Source organism: Phyllopteryx taeniolatus, chromosome 12 (assembly GCF_024500385.1).
Source record: "Phyllopteryx taeniolatus isolate TA_2022b chromosome 12, UOR_Ptae_1.2, whole genome shotgun sequence".
Taxonomy (NCBI): domain Eukaryota; kingdom Metazoa; phylum Chordata; class Actinopteri; order Syngnathiformes; family Syngnathidae; genus Phyllopteryx; species Phyllopteryx taeniolatus.
Window position 1 is genome coordinate 9,031,319 of NC_084513.1, and position 25,520 is coordinate 9,056,838.

The 25,520-nt window shown below is 41.6% G+C and overlaps 1 protein-coding gene across 1 annotated transcript; it reads right to left on the minus strand.

The window, feature by feature from the left end:
• Positions 1–843: 843 nt before the first annotated feature.
• On the minus strand, positions 844–24,831 carry cavin2a (caveolae associated protein 2a). Its single transcript, XM_061792259.1, has 2 exons — positions 24,154–24,831; positions 844–4,713 (listed from the first exon to the last, which is right to left on the minus strand). Exons 1-2 carry the CDS (start codon positions 24,703–24,705, stop codon positions 3,880–3,882), a joined length of 1,386 nt encoding a protein of 461 aa, XP_061648243.1. The 5' UTR covers positions 24,706–24,831; the 3' UTR covers positions 844–3,879.
• Between the last annotated feature and the right edge of the window lie 689 nt (positions 24,832–25,520).

A 25,520-nucleotide genomic window follows, 5' to 3' on the forward strand; every position in this document is an offset into this window, starting at 1 on the left:
CTTGGAGTTCACCAAAGTACGAGCTCTGGAAGTTGCCTGAAATGGCTGCTTTAAAAAAAATGGTCGACTTCCTGTTCAATTTTTCTCATGGGTCTTGAGACTTTTTCATGCATCCTGTTGTGACAGACATTCCCCCCAAATTTCATGTTGATTGACTACGGGGCTATTTCTATTTTTTTACTTTCGAGGTGGCACAATTGACTGAGTTTTGGGGGTGAGGGGTTGTGTTGGGGACCCTAAAATACACAATTTCACCAGGATATATGCAACAATGCGGCACGGTGGACAACTGGTTAGAGCGTCAGCCTCACAGTTCTGAGGACCGGGGTTCAATCCCTGGCCCCGCCTGTGTGGCGTTTGCATGTTCTTCCCGTGCCTGCGTGGGTTTTCTCCGGGCACTCCGGTTTCCTCCCACATCCCAAAAACATGCATGAATTGGAGACTCTAAATTGCCCGTAGGTGTGAATGTGAGTGCAAATGGTTGTTTGTTTGTATGTGCCCTGCGATTGGCTGGCAACCAGTTCAGGGTGTACCCCGCCTCCTGGCCGAAGATAGCTGGGATAGGCTCCAGCACGCCCGCGACCCTAGTGAGGAGAAACGGCTCAGAAAATGGATGGATATATGCAACAATGCTAAAATTTAGTGATGACTTGACCAACCTCCAAGCATATTAAATGGTTTCTTTAGTTGCTATGTCAAACGTGTCAGTGAATGTTGAAATGCTAGTGCTGCATTGACAATTAATGTCAATCTGATCCCAGATCGTATTTACATAGCGATATGAAAAAAGCATCACCCTTCATTTGACCTGAAAGTGTGCAAACAAAGATGACAAACGACAGCTCCTTGTTTAAATTCTTTATTGATGCATACAATGCTAAAGTTCAAAAGGAAATTCTTGCATGTTTACACAATATTAGCAACAAGAGTTAACAGACTACTTGTGTGAGGGAAGCATCTTTGGTTGATGTAGTTTCCTACTTTCTTAACTACTGTACAGTGAAGGTAGAAAAGCAACATCCCTAACTTTTAACTGTTTTTCATTTCTAACAAATAAGACAAGAACTGAGATTAGGAACTCTTGCTTTCAGACCAATAATAGGTCAACATATACATGATTCCAAACATTTTTCTTTAACAGAAAGCAATGACACCAGTTTCCAAGGATGAGAAGGAAAGAATACCATAATTCCTGTAAGATTCAAACCACTGGACCGCCCCACTTGTACAAAGCAAAGTGTTACATCTTAGTTTAGTCATTAGTCTGAAAAAAAGGCAAATCATCCTTAACCACTAATTACATTAATTAGACAAAAAGATAATACAATGTGATGATGCACATCTAACTTTATTTTATCCCAATGTCAAATGAGGAAACAGAAATGCAGGCTTAAGGAGACATATTGTGCATTTTTTTCACAATTTAAAACAGTTCCCAGGTGTCTTAAAGGTTTCTGTCATTTAGTTTCAAAATACATAAAAGATAAAGAATTACACCATACTTAAATCATTTTGAGTGGGTGGTTCTGTCTCATGCAAAATCCAAGTATAGCTGTCAATACCACGACAACTGGGTGCGAGGCTAGGGCGTTGCAAAGAAGCAAGGGCTACTCAGTGTTCCTAACCTAGCCACTTTTCAAACCCCTCTACTGACTATTTTTAAAAAAAGTGACTAGTAACAAATCTACCGACATTTTGTGGTGTTATCGGAGACTTCTGGAGACTCTGAGACTCCCTTTCAGAGCAGCATGTTCACATCTCCCTGTCTAGTCCAGACTGAATTGTTCCTACGCAACGCCACTCCGAGTGCCCATAAAGGTTTTTATTTTCACTCGAGGCAACACTTCATCAAAATACACTTTGCCAATTAGTGAAGCAGATCTGTGGATAGCAGGTATGCAGCAGACACACAGCCGGATATGTATACCCCCGTCTGCACGTTGACAACTTAGCTTGACATTATTATGTTAAAACAGACACATTTTTAGAAATAGGCTGCTAAAAATAATATGAAATTATGTTTTGTATTTTCACACTTGATGGGTGGGCAGGCATTCCACCCATCCCACTATTTGTATACCAGCAATTACCAAGTAAATTTTCCCTAATATGTCCCTTCTAGAGATATATTTAGAAACATGCATGGGAGCTAGACTAACACTAAAAGGAATGTGTATGTGTTTGTGTTTTTGTAAACTATACAAGGTAATACAAAATGTTTGCAATGTAGCACATTTCTTTAAAGAACCTCACAGAAGAGAAGGGAGAAAAGACGTGTTTTGCCATTGGTCTTATCTCCAAAAATAACTGGAATCCATTCCTTCAGGAGTGCAATTACTCATACCAGCTTGTGCACGTTATAGGCGCTACAGGAGTATGCTGTTGCATGTCACCGGAGGAGAAGCAGTCGGTAAAAAGATAAAGCAAAAGAATGACTAAACATTTGAATCCACCCAGTAGCAAATCATCACTCAACACATATATACCTTTTTTTTTTTTTTTTTTTTTACAATATTCTATTTTCCACAGTTAACAAGTGTGCGATTACAACATTCACCTGTTATGCAGAGTAATATTTATATTTATTTATTTAACAATATTTATTTGCTGCACTAGATTATGTGTCGCTACTTCACAGTGCACAGACACCTCTCAAGTTTCAAGACCAATGGTGTAAAATTAGACACGGATATCCTATAAAAACAGTATAAACACCCTTGAAAAGCAACCCCTGGATCACCATTCCTGCTCTTGCCCACCCTGGCAACTTACTACCACAATAGTTTTGTTGCCAAAGATTTACTAGTTTTCAGATTGGGAAAAAAGGGGGCCAGAACAAAGAAGCTGTTTCTCAGTAGAGAAGCAGACAAACCCAGTGAGAGGGAGATACTTGGACTGGTGCCTAGGAGATGTCCTGCTGTCCAAGTTGTGAGCACCAGCTGATGGCACTGTTTTTAAGAAGCCTCAATTGATACCACGTTTGCACATTAATGCCAGGTACACCCATACCGATAAACGGAGCCAATTTTGAGCTAGATTCCGATAAAGATGATCCTGACCGATGAGTTTGTGCTCAAGGTCGAAAAATAATAAATGTTAAACCTGTTCAATATTTAGGATCGTAAACCTGTGTTTGTGGTCAACGGGCAATCCACAGACCTTGTGATTGTGAGGTGAAACGGTAGCCAATTAGGAAGCGACCTGAAGTTTGCGCCATTGCTGGACACAACTAGATGAGCCACATTCACCACAAAAAAAAAAAAAAACAATGACAAGGAGACGATTTTGGAAAAACGATGTAGCTACCAGACAATCTAAGAGTTATCTTACCTTCTTCTATTTCTCCTTGTACTGCAGTAAACCCCCACCTATTATCAGTTTGCTACTCACAAATTCACTGTTTCTTTTAACATAACCTCCGTTACTTGCTCTTTCTAAAATGTCTCAAAATGGCACAAGATGGCCCCCAAGCCCTGTCTAAATAGGAAAGTAGTACAATTGGCCCAAAGATGTATGGTGAAGTGGTACATCTTGACTGAGAAACATGTTTTGTATATCTGGGAGAAGCTAAGTTTAGCCTGGGTTTTTATGGAGAGTATATACATGTGCATGTACACGCACACTTAGGGTTAAATTCTTTTTTTTTTTTAAACCAAATCATAATGGGATCATAGTTTGTGGTATATTTACAATTACAACTACAGTATTTTTATAGGCAATTGTAAAAATGTTTTGGGGGGGTCGCGTTAATTACTCTCGTTTTTTCGCTCTTCGCAGCATGGCTAGGTCCCTATCGATGCATTTTTGATAATAACAACAAACCTGTTTACTTATGAGGGACATTTTAAGCACTACTGGGTGAGTGTAGGACAACAGAGTTTAGGACATCTGCTTTACAGCAACTGTTTCTGTAGCTGCTGTCAAGGAGTGCTTCTCTTCATTTTTGTGGGCCTCTTGTTCTGCTTCTTCATCTTCCTCCTCATCTTCTTTATCCTCGCCAACGTCATCATCACGCTCGGGGACTGCAAGACCAGCAGAACGATCGCCGTATATTTCACACTGGATGCTCGATGGATCTCCGTTGATTGCCAGCTCTGCCTTCACGCCGTCCGCGGTGGACTGACTCAGCATTTGTTGACTCTTCTGGGCAGGTTCCTCACACAATGCGACATCTCCAGGTAAGCATTCCAGTGGAGAGATCTCCACGTGTGCATCTTCTCCCGAGGCCATTTCTTGCAAAGGAGCCTTACCATCTCTAACTTTTTTTACATTGAACGTCATGGGAGACACCTTGAATGTAGAGCTTTTAGCAGAAGGGCTCTTGGGGTGGGTCGGACTGAGGGTCTTTATGATCTTTTCACGCTTTTCCGGTGGAACAATCTTGGTGGTAATCTGTGCCATCTTCTTCTCAATGCTGTGGCGGGAAAAGGCCTTCTTTAGGCTGTCGACTTTCTTCAAACTGGTCCGCTTGAACTTGTCAGACCTTCGCTCAAAAATATGGGAACTACCTCCGGCAGCGCCGCACTCCAGCATTTCTCCCTCCGCTCTGTCAACCGGGAGATCCTCGTCCGAGGAAAGGCTGATGGTCTGAAGACCGTCAACGGAGCTGGCAATGGACATGTTGGGCTGAGTGGACTCTGCGTCATACTGGCTTGGGTTTGGGGTCTTGAGTGAATCCTTGACCAACACACTGGAGGGTATCTCATTGTCCTCCTATTAAGAAACAGACCAAAAAACAAAAATGATGACAAAATACTCAAGAAACTTTTAAAAATATATAAACTAACTGACTGGATAAAGGGTGGTTAGGTGAACTGCACTGTCTGACACACTAGCATGTGAAAGAAAAGGTAAGCAGAGCTGCATGCAGTTAAGTTGGATGCACAGATTAGCATTGGCTAACAGCTTTAGCTTCTGACATGCACAGATCTGCACACTAATTTAAAGTTTTTAAAGTGTAGTGTATATAGTGCTACCTCTACAAGTCAAGATCCTTTTTACTCGCTTTTTCCACACACTGATGCTCTGCCTCCGCAAGTAGAAGCTGTTGCAATGCCCTAGCTCCGTCCGGTTATCACAGTAACAAAAGCAAGACTCGACGCTGCCCCAGTTGTATGTGGGGCGGGATATACCGTCCCTCACTTACATGAGACAAGGCTGTAAGGGGTTGTAAAGTATACTACAGGTATAATTCTTGATCCTGAGGGTGTTTTGATGAAAGCATGGGAATTAAATTGTGAACAAAATTATCAGGCATAAAAATACTCCTGTGACTCTCCAAAGAATATCAGTTGTTGGGAAGCAGCCTTCAATAGCTGGGACGATCCCCAGGAGTATTTTTTATCAAAATATTTCATCTACAACCACCCACAGCTATTAAAAAAGGAGTCAAGCACATAGTTTGCATGGAGGAAATCATATTTTTTCTCGATTCATTGAAAACTGGAGCAAAACTCAAAGTTTTGGGTTTGAGTTTTTTTCCCCAATCGTAGATTTTGCTGACATGTTTGGTCTGTGTGCATGTTTCTTCAGGTGATCTGGAAGTTAATAAAGATCAAGTTCACTGTGGATTCATGAACCTGAGAAGTGTCAATGAAGGCCATTCAAAATACAGTGTCGCCTCTTTCTATCAGTTTCTTCTATCGCCATGTCAGTCTGTCCATCAATGTAATCATGCATGCAAAACTTTCAATTCACTTCACGACAACTTGACAAGGGTCTGTACAAATATTGAAATAGTTACTGATGCATGTCAGAATGACTGCATTTCCAAGAATGCCGGGCAGCTCGCAAGACATTCTGAGAGTGCCTAAAGTGACAGGATACCAAAGGTTCTTAAAAGAACCGTGCAATGCGCCTTTCACGGGGTGTTATTAACACATACTCAAAGACCGGGCAGACAAGATGATCTGAGAGAATCTTGGTTCCTACACAATCTATATTTTATTGTTTGTAGTGTTACATTTTACACAGAAGGACACTGAATATTCTACAAAAGAACATTTTATATATATATATTTAATAATATATATTTGGATTAATTAGTTGCTGGCAACCAGTTGAGGGTGTACTCCGCCTCCTGCCCGATGATAGCTGTGATAGGCTCCAGCACGCCCGCGACCCTTGTGAGGAGAAGCGGCTCAGAAAATGAATGGATGGATGGATAGTTAATGGCAAAATTCTGTTACTTACAATATGTTTACATTTTAATGTTTCTGACCGCTTTAAATGGCTAAAATTCATGTACAGTGGTGCCGTCAGATATGAGTGCCTCGCTTATTAGTTGTTTTTTTAAAATTTATTTTTATTTTTTTTTGTCTTGAGATACAAGCAAAAATCTGGAATTACAAATGCGCTTCAGACTCCCACCGTTGATGGCGGCAGAAAACTTTACAACATCCGGCGACAACATTCCTTTCAGTCGAAGCACAACATCAGTTGGTGGCGCTAATGCACCATTAAGGTGGTTTGCCCACTGCCAATCAATCAACTCCACAGAAGAAGAACAAGGATGGACAAACATGTATTTTGTTGTTTGATGGGGCACTGGAACGGATTACTTATATTTCCATTAATTTCAATTGGGAATGATGAGTTAGAATACGTGTTCTGAGATACGAATGTGATCATGGACCGAATTAAACTCATATCTCAAGGCACCACTGTACTGTATTGTTATGCACAGGTTGGTAATCTGCAGTTAGTTACTATGGTAGTCTGGCACAGGAAGCCTAGAACTTTAATTGACCCGCTAAACAAATACTCATCAGCCACTCAGAATGAGATGCGATGTGACATGGCAACGCATGCGTCTTTTGTCTCTCGTTATTAATGACCAGACACGTAGAACACGGGGTGTTTTTAAAAACAAAAAAGAGAAATGCACATCAATTTGGAATGAAACTAAACAGCTAAGATAATTAACTAACACTATGTGACAACAAGCTTGTTGTATCGCAGCCACGTTATGTAACATGCTGCAAGGTTTTTGATCAAGATTTGTGCTGTCGAAATGTCGTTTGCATGAATAGCAAGTGAAGCCAAATGAGCCAACGCTTATATAAGACTCTTGATCCCTTGCGCTATTCAAATCGAAGCGATCAGGGCGGGGCATGACAGGACAGGACACAGTTGATTCTGACTGAAAGAACTCAGACGAGCGCCTCTTACTTTTTGACTGAATGTGTATTCAAATGTGGGATTATGGAGAATTTTCTATTTATTTGACCATAAAGTGCCTATTATAGAATTTAATAAAAAAACATTGTCAAATGGGCAGTAGGACACAAGTCATGGCATATTGCGCAATGTAACTATAAAAGGAAACCGTAAAAAGACACACCTGTAGATGTCATAGTTTACATCCATCCATCCATTTTCTGAGCCGCTTCTCCTCACTAGGGTCGCGGGCGTGCTGGAGCCTATCCCAGCTGTCATCGGGCAGGAGGCGGGGTACACCCTGAACTGGTTGCCAGCCAATCGCAGGGCACATAGAAACAAACAACCATTCGCACTCACAGTCATGCCTACGGGCAATTTAGAGTCTCCAATTAATGCATGTTTTTTGGGATGTGGGAGGAAACCGGAGTGCCCGGAGAAAGCCCACGCAGGCACGGGGAGAACATGCAAACTCCACACAGGCGGGGACAGGGATTGAACCCGGGTCCTCAGAACTGTGAGGCTGACGCTCTAACCAGTCGGCCACCGTGCCGCCGTCATAGTTTACACTAGAGGGAAAAAAAATCACAAGAAGCCAGATTTTCAGGTTAAGAAGTAACTCAAGATTTGAAATAGAATAAGAGAGTGTGGTATGAAAAGGCACTCCCAAACAAAACACACTAAAAAGAGGAGCTTTGGAAAGTTTTTATTATTTGTCTGTTTGACAAAATGTGTCTGTAAACCCAATTGTTTCATCACAATTTATCTAATTTACAGTACACAATATCATCCCCCAAACCTGGTTTCTCTGCACATGACTTGGAAGCTTGGCTGGCTGAATATTTTTGCATTTTGAAGTGAAACTTGACTAATACATGGAAGAACTATCATGTCTAAGATGAAAGGTAAGCAGAGGTGCAGTCTACCTGTGTTACTAGCGTTCTTTAGCTGTTTGGCTAAATTGTCGTACTCTGCATTTGGATTTTTTATCCTTTGTGTAATTACACTGAAGAATGGTAGAGACTGTTTCTTAAGACACATAGGAACGGTTTTAAATCAACAACAATGTGCTTGTCCCATTCATATTGGTCTTTAACCAATCAGTGAAAAGCAGAACTGAACTCAAATGATTGAGAACATTTGCCTTATCAGCATACTGTATGTAATGTAGGTGTATCCTGTTCACAGCCCAGGAAGTTTTTTTTCAAGGTCGTCCCAACATGCTTGCTGTGCATCAGTGGACAGTTGGAAGGAAAAGGGAAGAGACAGAAGGGGAAAGGAATAATATGATACTGTATTTCCTGTAAAACATTCATAAACTCAACCACCAATGCAATGCAAATATTCTGCACAACGGATTAAATAAATTTAACAAAAAAGACATTCCTTGACATTTCCTGTTATTGTTTCTCTGTCAATCTCTTTTAGCTATTTTCTTTCAATCCGCCTCAAAAGATAGCGTTGGTACCATTCGTATCACTGTATATAATCAGTGCCATTGTTTGTAGAGAGCACATTTTTTGATAAGGTCGCCACAAATTGTCACCATGTTTACCCCATGTAGTGGCTGTTACGTAAGAGCATTCACAGATAAACCCTGGAAGTCCAAGTTATCTGACATGTTTTATTTGAGTGGGATATATATATATATTTTAAGTGGAAATGAGAACCCAAAATGGTTATTGTTTTCTCTTTTCCTGTCTAGAATGTCATGACCGTGTTAGGAGCATTTGGATGAGAGATGGCATGCACATTCCTCACAAAGCCGAAAGTACAGAATGTTCATCAATGGCTGAATGTGTAAAAAGCTGCTTAAGGGGTAACTGTTTATTGATAGATTCACACAAGGGAAATCTGAAGGTACCTGCTTCCATTTGGTGTGAATTCCTGAGTTTAAAATCCAAGAAGGAGGCCTGGATTCAGCCAAAATGGATGCTTCAAACCAAAACGGACGACTTGTGTTCAGTTTCGGGTGTGGGTCCTTGAAACCTTTGTGTGTCCTGCTCTGATTGACATGTCCACCCAATTTTGTGGAAATCATGCAAACTAGTGTCAGGTGCTGATTTTTTCCCAACTTTCCGGTGTGTATGTGTGTGTGTGCGTGTGTGTGTGTTGGGGTGAGCGGGGCTCAATTAACAGACACAAATTGCAAAAATGGGTGTGTTTTCAGCTATGTAACCAACATGAAAAAAGCAATATTCTCAACTTTCCAGGGGACGCTACTGAGTGATTTTTCGGGGACCCCAAAAACATTGTTAGCACAATACATGCGCTAGGAAAAAAATGGTGATTTTAGGGCATACTGAGGCCCCAAAACATAATTCTTTCATCAAAAGAATAATAATCTTGTCTTTAGATCTTACGTACAGTACATTTTTGCCTAAATGGCTTCACAAACCTTTATTTCTGTATATGTTCCTGTAAACTTGGCATTTAAGAATATATATTTTTTAATTGTATAAGTGGAACTAAGGAATCTTTGTGGTCAAACTCCAATTTTATGAAAACGACAAACTGCAAATGTGTCAAAAGTGTAATTGAGACATTCAGGCCTCATGTCATTGCAGTCTTAACTGGGTTAACATGCAAAATATGCACAGTATGTTGCCTTGGCAGTTCCAAAGACAAGAGGATGAATACTTAGTGGGTTGTTTTAAGAGCGACTGTTTTGTTGTCTTTCTAAATGTGTGACAGCTTCAGAATGGCTTCCATACTTTCACTTTCAACCTCTATTTTAATTTATGTATTTTTTTGTGGTGGCACGGTGGCCGACTGGTTAGAGCGTCAGCCTCACAGTTCTGAGGACCCGGGTTCAATCCCTGGCCCCGCCTGTGTGGAGTTTGCATGTTCTCCCCGTGCCTGCGTGGGTTTTCTCCGGGCACTCCGGTTTCCACCCACATCCCAAAAACATGCATTGATTGGAGACTCTAAATTGCCCGTAGGCATGACTGTGAGTGCGAATGGTTGTTTGTTTCTATGTGCCCTGCGATTGGCTGGCAACCAGTTCAGGGTGTACCCCGCCTCCTGCCCGATGACAGCTGGGTTAGGCTCCAGCACGCCCGTGACCCTAGTGAGGAGAAGCGGCTCAGAAAATGGATGGATGGATATTTTTTTGTTTCTAAATAGCATATCGTATTATTTACTGATATAAGGAAATTTCAGCCTGTTCTAACATGTAGGAGTGGAACTCATTTGATGATTCATCCCCTCTGTTGTGTTGCGGGTCAAATTAACCCAAGAAATAGAATTTAAAAAAAATCTAAATACTGTATATGGTTTATTTCACAGATTGCAATGAAATTGTTCGGAATTGAGTTATTAATAAGATATAAACAATGTTTACGGTATTAGATTTTTTTTTTTTTGACACTTCTGGTTAATTGAAGTTCCTCCCTCCCCCGTTTCCAACACTTGCAACATATTTTCCGTTCCTTGCATGTGTGTTTGTTTTTTTATAGTGTGTGTGAGAGCTCTGACTGTTGTCACCCCTCAGTCACGTTGCAATTAGGATTTGGGTCGCTCTCTTTCACTTTCTCTCACACCGCTCCCATCTCATTACAGGATGAAATTTAGAAATTGTTTTGTATGTACTGTATGTGTGTGGGGGGGCAGGGGTCATTAGTTGTTATGCAAGTCCTGTTTGGGGAGGTTCCCATGAGAGTTCCCCCAAGATCTGCAGCCACTTGATAACAAAGGGCTAACCTGCCGTCTTCAAGCGCTATCATCGTGTCAAAGCCAAAAGGTTAGCACATAGCAATGGCTCACAATGTAATCAGTGTTAACTTCTGATAAGTGACATCAATTGAAAAAGTGTAATTTGGTGACTTGGTGTTGAATCGCTAATTCCATGAGTGAAAATGTCAGTGTTCTGCGTTCTCTTCTGACTCTTTAGTGTAGCCCCTGGCCTTGTCGTAACGCCGAGCTGCATTGTAGTAAAAGCCCATTGGCCCCTGTGGAACAGCGGGATATGTTCACCTATAGAAATCTTGTTACGGCCTGTATTTCGTCTAATTGGAGACAGAATGGCCTCCCCAAAACTGACAATTTCAAGTGGAGCATTACAAGTGTGCTTTTTTCCCATCATCCTTTCAGTATTATGACCGAAGAATGTCAGAGACATTTACTTAAGACACCAGTAAATTGTTTTAAATTCCATGTGGGCGCATCATGGGTCTCCTATAAGAATTAATCAGTGGTGAATTGAAGAAAGTCCTCCCACAACAATGTAATCATTGCCTCAAATGCAGCTCATTCGCATTTCCAGTCTGGTCTTGTCAAAGGAGCTTAAAATGAAGCGTTTAAAAAGTGGGTGTGGTACCAACAATGGTGTTTGAATCAGTAGACAGAAAAGCCGCACCGCTGGGTAGATGAGTTTTGACAGTTACCTGTTTTTAGTATGCCGATTATAACGTAGTAATAAAGAGCAATTGCTGAATTTGAGGAGATCTTTCCCAAAAACATGATGAAGCTATTGAGTTTCTTTGGAAAAAAAGTGAAAAATTATTTACCCAATGTTTAAATTGCACACATTGTATCCTTGTAAGAGTTCATTTGTCAGTCTGAACAAGACAGCAAATAATACTTTGTTCACAATAGAATGGCAAGGCAAGATCGATTTTCTAATGTGTTAGCATATTTTGCAAAGTTCTAGTTGTTCAGCAGTTATAGTATGCACCAAGCCCAATTGACACTTATCTTTTATATATTTTTTTTCCATCTTAATGACAAGAAGTGTTAAAAAAAAGTCAATAACAAATATATTTCGGTTATATACCTTTGGGTAAATGTGTAAATGTGGGCTCCTCTTCTTCACACATTTCTGTGAAGTCTGAGTCTACTGTAAATGCACTTGGTTAAATTTAATATTTGACTAAACTATGTGGCAAGGCAAAAATGCAGCCCTATGGGGGGCACAAGTCAGTGCAAACTGTAGGCCGGTCCCAAGCCCGGATAAATGCAGAGGGTTGCGTCAGGAAGGGCATCCGGCTTAAAACCTTGCCAAACAAATATGAGCGTTCATCCAAAGAATTCCATACCGGATCGGTCGTGGCCCGGGTTAACAACGTCCGCCACCGGCGCCGTCAACCTGCAGGGCGCTGTTGGAAATTCAGCTACTGTGGGTCGAAGTCGAAGTCAAAGAAGAAGAAGAAGAAGAGGTGGAAAGCGGGTTCTTCGGCAGAAAGAGAAGAGGAAAACACAGAGCCTAGAACTGAATGTGGGGACTTTGAATGTTGGGACTATGACAGGAAAATCTCGGGAGTTGGTTGACATGATGATTAGGAGAAAGGTTGATATATTGTGTGTCCAGGAGACCAGGTGGAAAGGCAGTAAGGCTAGAAGTTTAGGGGCAGGGTTTAAATTATTTTACCATGGTGTAGATGGGAAGAGAAATGGAGTCGGGGTTATTTTAAAAGAAGAGTTGGCTAAGAATGTCTTGGAGGTGAAAAGAGTATCAGATCGAGTGATGAGGCTGAAATTTGAAATTGAGGGTGTTATGTGTAATGTGATTAGTGGCTATGCCCCACAGGTAGGATGTGACCTAGAGGTGAAAGAGAAATTCTGGAAGGAGCTAGATGATGTAGTTCTGAGCATCCCAGACAGAGAGAGAGTCGTAATTGGTGCAGATTGTAATGGACATGTTGGTGAAGGTAATAAGGGTGATGAAGAAGTGATGGGTAAGTACGGTATCCAGGAAAGGAACTTGGAGGGACAGATGGTGGTAGACTTTGCAACAAGGATGCAAATGGCTGTAGTGAACACTTTTTTCCAGAAGAGGCACGAACATAGGGTGAGCGGAGGTAGAAGCACACAGGTGGATTACATCTTGTGCAGACGATGTAATCTGAAGGAGGTTACCAACTGTAAGGTAGTGGTAGGGGAGAGTGTGGCTAGACAGCATAGGATGGTGGTGTGTAAGATGACTCTGGTGGTGGGGAGGAAAATTAGGAAGACAAAGGCAGAGAAGAGAACCATGTGGTGGAAGCTGAGACAGGACGAGTGTTGTGCAGCTTTTCGGGAAGAGGTGATACAGGCTCTCGGTGGACGGGAAGAGCTTCCAGAAGACTGGACCACTGCAGCCAAGGTGATCAGAGAAGCAGGCAGGAGAGTACTTGGTGTATCTTCTGGCAGGAAAGGAGAGAAGGAGACTTGGTGGTGGAACCTCACAGTACAGGAAATCATACAAGGAAAACGGTTAGCTAAGAAGAAGTGGGACACTGAGAGGACCGAGGAGAGGCGAAAGGAATACATTGAGATGCGACACAGGGCAAAGGTAGAGGTGGCAAAGGCCAAACAAGAGGCATATGATGACATGTATGGCAGGTTGGACACTAAAGAAGGAGAAAAGGATCTATACAGGCTGGCCAGACAGAGGGATAGAGATGGGAAGGATGTGCAGCAGGTTAGGGTGATTAAGGATAGAGATGGAAATATGTTGACTGGTGCCAGCAGTGTGCTAGGTAGATGGAAAGAATACTTCGAGGAGTTGATGAATGAGGAAAATGATAGAGAAGGGAGAGTAGAAGAGGCAAGTGTGGTGGACCAGGAAGTGGCAATGATTAGTAAGGGGGAAGTTAGAAAGGCATTAAAGAGAATGAAAAATGGAAAGGCAGTTGGTCCTGATGACATTCCTGTGGAGGTATGGAAGCATCTAGGAGAGGTGGCTGTGGAGTTTTTGACCAGCTTGTTCAATAGAATTCTAGTGCGTGAGAAGATGCCTGAGGAATGGAGGAAAAGTGTACTGGTGCCCATTTTTAAGAACAAAGGTGATGTGCAGAGCTGTGGCAACTATAGAGGAATAAAGTTGATGAGCCACACAATGAAGTTATGGGAAAGAGTAGTGGAGGCTAGACTCAGGACAGAAGTGAGTATTTGCGAGCAACAGTATGGTTTCATGCCTAGAAAGAGTACCACAGATGCATTATTTGCCTTGAGGATGTTGATGAAAAAGTACAGAGAAGGTCAGAAGGAGCTACATTGTGTCTTTGTAGATCTAGAGAAAGCCTATGACAGAGTACCCAGAGAGGAACTGTGGTACTTCATGCGGAAGTCTGGAGTGGCAGAGAAGTATGTTAGAATAATACAGGACATGTACGAGGGCAGCAGAACAGCGGTGAGGTGTGCTGTCGGTGTGACAGAAGAATTTAAGGTGGACGTGGGACTGCATCAGGGCTCAGCCCTGAGCCCCTTCCTTTTTGCAGTGGTGATGGATAGGCTGACAGATGAGGTTAGACTGGAATCCCCGTGGACCATGATGTTTGCAGATGACATTGTGATCTGCAGTGAAAGCAGGGAGCAGCTGGAGGAACAGTTAGAAAGATGGAGGCATGCACTGGAAAGAAGAGGAATGAAGATTAGCCGAAGTAAAACAGAATATATGTGCATGAATGAGAGGGGTGGTGGGGGAAGAATGAGGCTACAGGGAGAAGAGATGGCAAGGGTAGAGGACTTTAAATACTTGGGGTCAACCGTCCAGAGCAATGGTGAGTGTGGTCAGGAAGTGAAGAAACGGGTCCAAGCAGGTTGGAACGGGTGGAGGAAGGTGTCAGGTGTGTTATGTGACAGAAGAGTCTCTGCTAGGATGAAGGGCAAAGTTTATAAAACAGTGGTGAGGCCAGCCATGATGTACGGATTAGAGACAGTGGCACTGAAGAGAAAACAGGAAGCAGAGCTGGAGGTGGCGGAAATGAAGATGTTGAGGTTCGCTCTCGGAGTGACCAGGTTGGATAAAATTAGAAATGAGCTCATCAGAGGGACAGCCAAGGTTCGATGTTTTGGAGACAAAGTTAGAGAGAGCAGACTTCAATGGTTTGGACACGTCCAGAGGAGAGAGAGTGAGTATATTGGTAGAAGGATGATGACGATGGAGCTGCCAGGCAAGAGAGCTAGAGGAAGACCAAAGAGAAGGTTGATGGATGTCGTGAGGGACGACATGATGGCAGTTGGTGTTCGAGAGGAGGATGCAGGAGATAGGCTCTCATGGAAAAGGATGACGCGCTGTGGCGACCCCTAACGGGACAAGCCGAAAGGAAAAGAAGAAGAAGATGTGGCAAGGCAAAAGCCGAAAGTCACTTCTTCAAACGCGAGGTGTCGACAATGTTCATTTTTAAATGCTAAGGTGTCGACAATCCGTTCATTTTCCGTCTTACCCTCACTAGGGTCGCGGGCGTGCTGTCGCCTATTTCAGCTGACTCTGGGTGAAAAGCGTGGTACTCCCTCGCCAGCCAATCACAGGGCACACATAGACAAACAAACGTTCGCACTCACTATCACACCTATGGACAATTTAGAGTCTTCAATTAACCTACTATGCATGTTTTTGGGATGTGGGAGGAAACCGGAGAACCCGGAGAAAACCCACGCAGGCATCCGGGTCCTCAGAACTGTGAGACAGATGTGCTAAGCATTCGCCCACCGTGTCTCTGGTGTCGACAATGTTCCTTTTATTTTGTTTTGCTGTGGAGTTTTCAACAAAGAAGAGAGGATGGATGCTGTCGGATGGTAACTGATACAAGTCAAGTGGTTGAGTGCAATACTTTGAAACTCTTCGCAAATCTCGTATATTTTATTTTTCAACCACAAAAGGCTAGAATGCGCGCAGAAATAACAGTTCTGATATTTGATTGATGGAAAAATATAAATGCCAGAGGATTTTGGTTTCCAATCGAATAACTTGGACTGATAATCTGACTTTTAAAACATCTTACTAATAAGTCCTTTATATACATTTATAAAAGTCCGGTTTAATCAATTGAATGCACTGTTCCAAAAAGCAGTCCATGCATGCACAAAACCTTCAGCCTTCTAGAATAGCTGAAATGTTTTTCAGTTGGTTAGTCAAAGGCACTTTAAATGGTGGCAGGTGTGTGCTGACTCCCACTTAACATGAGTTTGAATGTGAAACACAGTGTATATCCGCATCATCTCAGTATTATTATTTTTACTTCCCCTCTCAAAAGTGAGTTGTACAGATTATAGGTCACATAGGCAAAACGTTTTGCAATGATTTGTCTTGGTGGTTTTTTTTATATCTCAAAAACCTGGCATTTGAACAGGGGTGTGTACACTTTTTATATCCACTCAATGTGTGCGTAGCCTCCAGAACCAGTGCACAAAAGCAAACAAAAAAGGAAGAGCAGCAGTAATTAAGGCCCTCATTAGTCCTCGTTATGTAATGCAGTAAAGCAGCAGAGGGCATTGTCAATTTTTTGAGTGACTGCAGTCAACAGTGCACCGGTGGCAGTTTCCACATACAGTAGGGCCCTCTGTGTTTCCACTTCAGCGGGCACGTACAGGGTGACGAGTGTTCTCGATCCATTTTGCAGAGCGGCAGAGGGAGGGCCCCCTCGGGCATAAATGCAGCGAGGGTATTTCGTCTTTTGGTTTGCAGCAAATGGACGTTATCAAAGTAGTGGTAGCGTGTCGCTCGTGTTTGCTTCAGGACACATGACTCAGCGGAGCGGCCCATAAAGTATCACATCCACTTGTCAAAGTGATTGAAATCGCTTGGTTTTGGATGGGGTCTGGGAGGTGTTTCTGTGTCATGCAAATGGCGAGTTGGCAATGACTTTTCTGGCAGCTCTAGCAATTACGATTAGTATGTGTTATAAAAGTAGTAGGGTGAGGTGAAATCGCTTGTGGTGGGGGGAGCTCTGTGTCATGCAAATTCCGAATATGGCTTTTATTACCGTGACAACCAGGGCGGAGCTAGGGCATTCCGATGAAGCCAGGGCTACTCAGTATTGGCAAAGTAGCAACTTTTTCAAGACCTTTAGCAACTATTTCCTTTTTTTGTGTTGTTCCACTTGGTTCCACACTGGTTGAAATTATTTAGTTTTAAGGGGAGGGAGGAAAGCTCACTCTCATGTTTTCGCTACCATGATGACCCAGAGCGGAGCAAGGGTGTTGGAGCAAAGTGAGGGAGGGCTATATTCAAGTGCTACCAACTTAGCCACTTCATTGCTATAGTTAGCAACTTTTACAACCATTCTTGTAACAATTTGTCAATAATGATACTAGCAACAAAGCTGAAAGTGACGTTTTTTTGTGGCATAATGGCATTATGTCATTGTGGCGACTTCTGGAGACTGAGTTTCCCTCCAGAACAAGCGATGCAAATAAATCTTACGCGAATGGGTGTTATCAAAGTGAGGTGTGCCTTCAGGACACGTGACTCATCAAAACGGCCCGAAAAGACCAGGAAACAATTTGTGAAGTAAAAATGGCAGTAATAAAAGCTGAGCAGCACACTCAAAGTAAAAAAAAAAAGGGATGAACAAACTACACTCCCCACCCCTGTAGCTTAAATCTTCTCCCTAAGGCTTGCCAACTCTCATTTACAGCTCTGTAACTGCATACGCCTGACCCAAAACATCAGGATAATAGTGATTGGGTAACACGCACAATTGCACGCTCACACATGCCCCCAAACACACCACACAAACACATATACACACGCACACCTGGCCTACTAAGCCCATCGAGACACCCTTTTCAGTAAATGTGCTGTATTAGACCATAATTGTCTATTAGCAGTTTGACACTAATTGGTAAGACAAATTAGAGTTACGCGATGCTATACAGCAGGGGCGGGCGAAGTATAAAAGCATACGGCGCCGTTCTTTACTCTGGCCCACCGAGCATTTGCATTTATGTTTTTTCCTCAAATGGATTAATGAATATATATTGATTTGTATATATTTTTAAGTCATGTATCGCAGTAAATATTTGGTTGATCGGTTGACTATTAATGAATAAAAAATATGCATATGGTACATTTAACAGTGTTTTGTTTATTTTGAATAAATGTTAATTAATTATAATTTGATTACTAATAATAACATTAGAAATAAGAATGAATAGTTAGAATGTTAGTAATGAAATATTAAATACAATAACAATTTAAGTAATCACAAATATTTGACAAATTTGCCACCTTTATTAATAAAGATGTCAATCTTTATTCTTTTTTAAATTACATTTCTATTCATTTATCTCCTTAAATAATACGTTAGTTAAACTATTTTTATATAGCCATTTGAACAATTTTATCTACAAGTGACCTGTCCTAACTTCCCAATTTAAATAAAAAATCACTATAATCATATACGCGATTTTGCATATTTTACATTTCTTTATTCATTTTACATTACATGTCTATTCATTTATCTCATTAAATAATAGGTTCATGGATTAATTTGATTAAGTAATTTATTTCTAAAAATTACATTTTACGACAATAACTTTACACATACAATTAACTTGTTCATTAAATAATTGGTTATGTAATTAGAACAAACTTAATTACACATAATATTATTTAAAAACTAAAAAGACTTATTATTTGATTGTTACAATTAACTCTTTTTTATTTTATTTTACCTCATCTACTGTACGAATGACCTGACCTGTCATTCCATTTTAAAAATCAAATGCGGACTTTGAACAAAAGTTTGCCTACCTCTGCTATACAGTAACCAAATGGAATACAGCAATAAACTGAAAGCCAGTAAGCATGATTCACTCAAAAGCAACATGCAGTCGCTCCCTTCCGAATTCAATAGAATTTATCCTTGGCCGCGAGCAAACACAACAACCTGGAAAGTTACTGTCTTGGCACCTGCCGCACCTGAACAACAGAGCCTTGGTACCTGGGAAACCAGATAACCTAGATGGTTAAGTGCTCTCAGTGGCTCCGGCTGTGTCAACAATATGACCCCAACCCCCTCCCCCTCGTCCTCCCGCCTGCCCTCCTTCCCCCACACATCCCGCTTCACTTCCTGGGCATGCACTTGCATGCACATGCTGGAACCTCACGCAGTTATGCATTGGGAGAAAATTGGAATTCATTCAGTTATTTATTAATAAGTGCAAGCTGCATGCACATCATCATGCTATTATGGTTGAGTACAAGTTCATCCTTAAAGGAAACTTACTTGATGATGCCATTTTTTATTTCAAACCATTCCCATCTCTCTCATTACATTATAATGCTCAAAGAATAAAGATCTACATCACACTTAACATAAACTAGTCACACAAGTGTGTTATCATGACAACGGGGGGCGGAGCTAGGGCTTTGCATTTTCCGACTCCTCTAAGGACAATTTAAAAAACAAGTGACGAGCCACAAATCTTAGTGACTTTTTGTAGTGTAATTGTCAACTTCAGGACAACAGGAGATCTTCACCCTACCGCCTCCAGACTGCAAATGAATGATGCTTGCGCAAAGCCACCACCAATTTAACCATATCCTTCAGCACAAAATGCCTCTAAACATTTTGTTTCGTCACTCACAGAGGCAGCACCAAGCCATCGAATTGCACTTTGTCTACTAGTCTCGCGCAGTGATTCTCAAAGTGCGGTGCAAGTTCCAATATTGGTAGGTGGGCTCTCTCTCTTGTGGTACATGAAAGAATTACTGAATTAAATACGATTAAGCTTACATTTTTACTACAGTACATTTTTTTACTTCTCAAGTACAGTAATTAAAATAAAAAAAAACAGTTCAGTTGTATTTAACTTGAGAACTGTAAATGTGATATTTAGAACAAAACCTCTTTATTTTTTTTGACTGTATCTTAATGTTGCCCATTATGGCAATACTTGGAGAGGTAACTATATTTTTGGGTGGTACTTGGTGTAAAAAGTTTGAGAACCTCTGGTCAAGCGGATTTGTGCATGTTGCGCATGCAGCGGACACATCGAAAAACACGTCCTTCACGTCAACAACTTTGACAAACATTCGAGTCTGTACCGGTTTTCAGAAGCTGGTAACACCTAGCTTTAACATAATAGTATTTTCATGTAGGAGCTTGAAAATGAGGGATCTTCAGTCGGCTTAGTTGCTCGCTAACAGACACATTTTGAGAAATAGGCAGCTTACAAAAGACCGTTGTGGTTGTTTAATTTCAGACTGGATGGGTGGACAGGCACTCCAGAGACAAAACTATTTGTATAGAGGTCGGTTTTCTATAAAACCTCCCCTTTAAGGAACACATCATCTTTATCATCTGTTCTCAAGATCTAAGGTGTATACTGCAAGGATATTATTTCCTCTTAGTCCGCCATTTTTTGGGAGCAGGCAAAGTAGAGAGCGTATCTCTCGTTCAGCACCTGTCTCGAGTTACCCCGAACGGCGGTTGAAATGGCAAAGCCGTCTGAAAGCCAACTGTATCTCTGAATAGCTGTGGGGGTGAAAGCAGATCCAGTCGGAGCCCAAGAGCCCTCCTCTATTATCCCGCGTCGCTCCATTCCCAGACACACCCTTTTTCTTACCCTCCGCTCACACTTGTGTACCTTTTGGGAGTGCTTATATTCATGCTAACTACCAAGTCGGAGTTCGCTCCGAACAAACTCACCCATTCATTTTTTTGTGCTCTTTCTATGATGCCCTGAGAAGCCACATGATGGCGCAAAAGCCCTGGCAAATAGAAAAGTAGTCATCAAGAACGTATGTTGAAGTGATACATCTTGACTGAGAGATCTGACGTCTTTGTATGTAGGAGAGGACCTCTGCTTAGCCTGGATTGTTAGTGGGAGTTATGGTGAGTCTTTGTACACATGCACTTCCGATGCATTTTAATTATTTATTTATTTTATTTTTTTCCACAATCAAGGCATATGTGCTTTAAGCCATTTATTTTTAGGGGAAAGTTGTAAGATACATTTGAAATGGTATTAAAGTGTTTTGGGTTCATAGCAGGGCTGCAACTATTTTCTTAATTAATTCATCTGTCAATTATTTTTTTAATTAATAGATGCATCGGATAGAATTTTTTTTTTTATTTCCATCTCTTTATTCAAAAACAGAACATTATCTCAAATTGATGATACGATTCAGTTACTGGTTTGGTCCGTAACGTAAAAAAGTAGGAAAAAATGTTGATCATTGTTCAAAGTAAAAACAGATGTTTGCAAATATCTTATTTTGATCAAACACAAAGCTAATCCATCTGCTTTCATGGAGAAATACAGAAATCCTTACTGTTGAGAGGTTAAAATCATAGGCTTTCCACAATTTTAAGCTAAACAAGGTTTCTAAACAATTTATCGACTATCAAAATAGTTATCGATTAATTTGATAATTGATGAGTAAATTAATCGAGAAAATCTAGTTCATAGTTGGTGGTATATTTACAGTTTCAACTATTGTGGGGGGTAGGTCAATTACGCGTGTTTTTTCGCTGTTCGTGGCCGGGCTCGGTCCAAATCCCCCATGGATAGCAGGTCTTTACTGTATACAAAGGTATACACTGTACATATTGTTTTTGTCGTCGGTGTGTTTAATATGACTGTTGCGCTCATTAGTCAGTTCAGCTCGGCAGGTTCCTGCTCAACAAGTTTTTAACAGCTCTGAATCAAATTGAATGCTGCTCGCATGCAATGTCTTGCGTATGTGCCGACTTAGACTCTAAGCAAGTACGAAACCACCTGCCACTGCAGTCAAATATAAACGCAAAGAGGCACAACTGTGGGAAAATACAGGTGGCATTTGAGTGTAGTATTTACAGTATGAGAAGCCTTTCTCCAGTGATTCCTGCCCACTGTGCCGAAATTATCTCATTTCACTGATTTGGTCAGAAAAGTGTTAATTACTTAATAGAAATAATGTATCTGCTATCTACTGTATCTGTGCCAGGGACATGCTGTGACAGGCATAACCAATAAATGCTCTTCCATTAGATTTTGATTAGCAGCGGGTCAGGCGAACCTGTGTATCCACCTGTTGCCATTCATACAAAAGAATAATAACGTGTTCAATTTAACAGACCCAGATTTCACTCTGAGTTAGTCAATTTGTGAGTAAATTGAGACGAGATCCTCATTATTTCTGTACAGAGTTGTAACTTGACTTACGAGTGCCCCGACTTTCGAGTTACAAGCCATCGCTTGGTCGAGTTACAACCGAGCTTCAGATAAACTGTTGCAAGACTGAAATGAAAAACAAATGGACCAATTAAAGTACTGTAATGCTCTCACATGTAGCAAGGAAAACTACAGTCGCAGATGCAATTTTTGCAGTTTATTGAACATGAAAATAATTCAAATACACAAATACAAAATGAGAGCACTCACAAGGAGCCACTATTCACGCCCAGTGTTCACACGTAGACTACCCCAAACAACTAAACCAACTGGACTGGACAGTTTCTGACCTCATTCACTAGGCCACACCCCTTAAAGGCACACATCCGACACAAATACTACAGTACGTATGTTTAAAAAATAGTGTTCTTTGGGGGGTAGCTGGAAGAGATGAATTCCATTTCAATTCATTTCAATGTGGAAAATTGTTTCGATATACTAGAAGGAGCGAAAAATGGCTAGCTCACAGGTATCAAACTCAAGCCCTGCGGGCCCGATCCGGGACACTGAATCATTTAATGTGGCCAACTAAAGCAAATTACATGCATCTACTTCACGTTTCTTGCTCAAATCTGTACCAAAATCATCACCAATCACCAAAATCACTTTTAATAACAGTGAGATATTGCAAATATTTGTTGTTACATATAGCGACCACAGCCGAATTTTCAATGACTTCTGATAAATTAGTTATCCGTCTGTTTGCCGTATACAGTGAATATAAAATTTCTACACATTCATACACACTTACAATGGCGGCAGATGTGTGCCATTTGGATGTGACTGGTTAATTCTGAACACAGCCACATCCCGTTATAAGAGGGTATGCACACTTGTGCAACCTTATGTTGTCTTTTTTTTTTAATACCACTCGAAAATATTTTTTTTAATTAAGTTGTGTAGGTTGTACGTCACATTAATGTTGGAAGAAAATGTGAAATGATTTATATTTGTCTCATTTTCTGCATAACAAAAATGTGGCATTTGGGGTGTGTACATTTTTTATATTCATTGTACATGTAAAAACAGCAATCTGAGGGAAACCAAGACTACAATGTGGCCTGTGACATAAATGAGTTTGACATCCCTGCTAGATGCTAAAAGATTGCGCCAAAGCACTACTTTTGTATGCGACACAGCTTTGGCCCAAGCCCAAAAACAGCAAACAGCAAACAGCAAATTGCGAATATGCGGGGGAACACTGTATAACTAAATTGAGTTATGAGCTCTGTCATAGAACTAATTAAACTCATAAATCAAGGTACCACATACTGTGGTGCTCTGAGATACGAGTTGACTGTAATTCATTCTGTGACCATGCTCGTAACTCAAAACACAATCATCTTTCGCCACAGAAATAAATGGAAGTGCCACCAATCCGTTATTAAATTATCAGTTTGTAATGTTGATTTATAAAAATAGCACTCTATATTGTATTTAAAAAAACACAGTTATGACATTTTTAAATAGAATACATTTAAACGAGTTTTGCTATATTTTTGGCTTCAATTCAATGACCATTGTGTTTCTCCTTCTGGTGTGCATGCTTTGGCCACCTGGGCACAGTATAATTCAGACACAGGAATATAAATGGAGACGTCTCAGCTCCTGAGTAAGTCGCAGTAATATTGTTTGTGTTTGTGTTAAATATCTGCTGCTTAAAGGGTTATAAAGGCAACGCCACCGATGCCATTTGTTAGCCATTCTATGGTGTATTGCATTGTGAGTTAGCATTAAGCTAAATGGACTTTCTTAAGGCAAAGCTGTGTTTTAATACAGAAAGTGTAATTATATTTGTTTTATGTTTAGTTTGACAGTACTGTAAACTTCATCTGGGAGTGGCAATAAACAGCTTGGAGCCTCTTTTTTTGAAGAACTGTTCACTACCTGTGGAACTCCTGCTTGTTGTGAAGTGAGCTAAGCTGAGTTTACTGCCACCATACAACACTCGTATCTCACATTTTTGCTCTCAAGTCAAAGCAAAAAAAAATCATCTGAATGACAGCTCGTATCTCGATCAACTCGTAAGTCGGGTCTCAAGGCACCACTCTACTTTTTGTTCGTTTGATTTTCCCACTCTCAAATACTTGCTCAATAAAAGCAACACTATCCCAGTTCATAGACGCTCACCTGGAAGATGAGGACTTTGAAGTGGTTCCTCTTGAGCAGGTGGCTATGGTTGGCCTCCAGCTTCTTCACCTGCACCGCCTGCTTGTCCAGGCGTTCTCTAACCTCCTTCAGGTGACCGCTCACTTTGCGCGAGCGCTCCAACAACTTGCACACGCTGTTGGAGGTGCCCACGTGTGTCTTGGACAGGCGGCTCACGTCGCCCTGCACCAGCCGCACGGCGCCCTCCAGGTCGGCCTGCTTCTGCTCCATGCGCTGCTGGTTTAACTGCACTGCCTCCATCATGTTGACCAGCTTGTCCAGCAGGGCCACCACAGTGATGGCGCTCACCTGGCCACGGTCCACTGGGCTCCCGGGGACTGCGGCGGTGGAGGAGGGGCTGGTGGGACTCTTTACACCCAGTCGGGCCAGGGTTCCGGTCGGGGTAGGGGAGCACGGGGCTGATGAAGGGCTGTAACTCGGGATGAGGAGCTCCGCATTCTCTGGCCCAGGCTCCGGGACAGTGTGTGTGCTGCTTGTCACGCTGCTGGTCTCGGGGTGGGGGGGCTCTTCCATGGTGCACAGGTGGATTTGGTCAGTAGACCGATGCAAGTAGCTCCTGTAGTGAGCAGTGAACTTTGTGAGTAACTTAGCTCAGCAACCACGCCCCACTCGGTCTCTCCCTCGCGCTCTCTCTCTCTTCACACACACAAGCACAAACATGCTGTGAACTTTCAAAACACCTCCCCCATGAGCCAAAGGGAGGGGCTCAGTCACCATGGTAACCTACAGGCCTTGCCCTACTGACAGATCAGAGTCATGCGTGTGTCCTTCCTTGTGTGCTTGCTTGTTGTGTTGTTCATGTAAGACTAACCTCTCCAGTTTAGCGAGTGTTCGGCTACATTTGTATACTACGTGCTAATTGGGGCCCAAGCAGGGGATGCCAAAATTCTTTGTTGCATCTTTGACGTCCTTATTCTAAAGTCCAATACATTGCAAAGTCTTTGCTCATACTGGAAAATTCATTGTTCAACAGTGTTGTTCATTAGGGATGGGCGAGTACTGATACAGGCCCTTTTTCAAGGTACCAGATACTGAAGGCTGCCGATACCACCCACCGATACTTAAGGCAAAAAAATCTGACATTGATTAAGTCCTCCTCACCATTAGTTGACGCTACACTGCGGACGTTTGACACATCTGCAAATCATCATGTGCATAAAAAACAGAGGTCTTTGTTGTATCAAATGTAGTAGTAGTATCGGTACACAATATCGGTGAGTACTCAAAAGTGAATGCTTGTCCTGGTATCGGTCTGAAAAAAGTTCAATTGAACATCCCTAGTGTTCATCCTCATGGAAATTGATGTCTGGTGTAGTATTTGTGGGCCT

Coding starts and splice junctions, on each gene's coding strand:
- cavin2a (XM_061792259.1), bottom strand. CDS start 24,705: ATGGAAGAGCCCCCCCACCCCGAGACCAGCAGCGTGACAAGCAGCACA. Junction 4,714..24,153: donor TCAAAGTCCTCATCTTCCAG/GTGAGCGTCTAT, acceptor GTTTCTTAATAG/GAGGACAATGAGATACCCTC.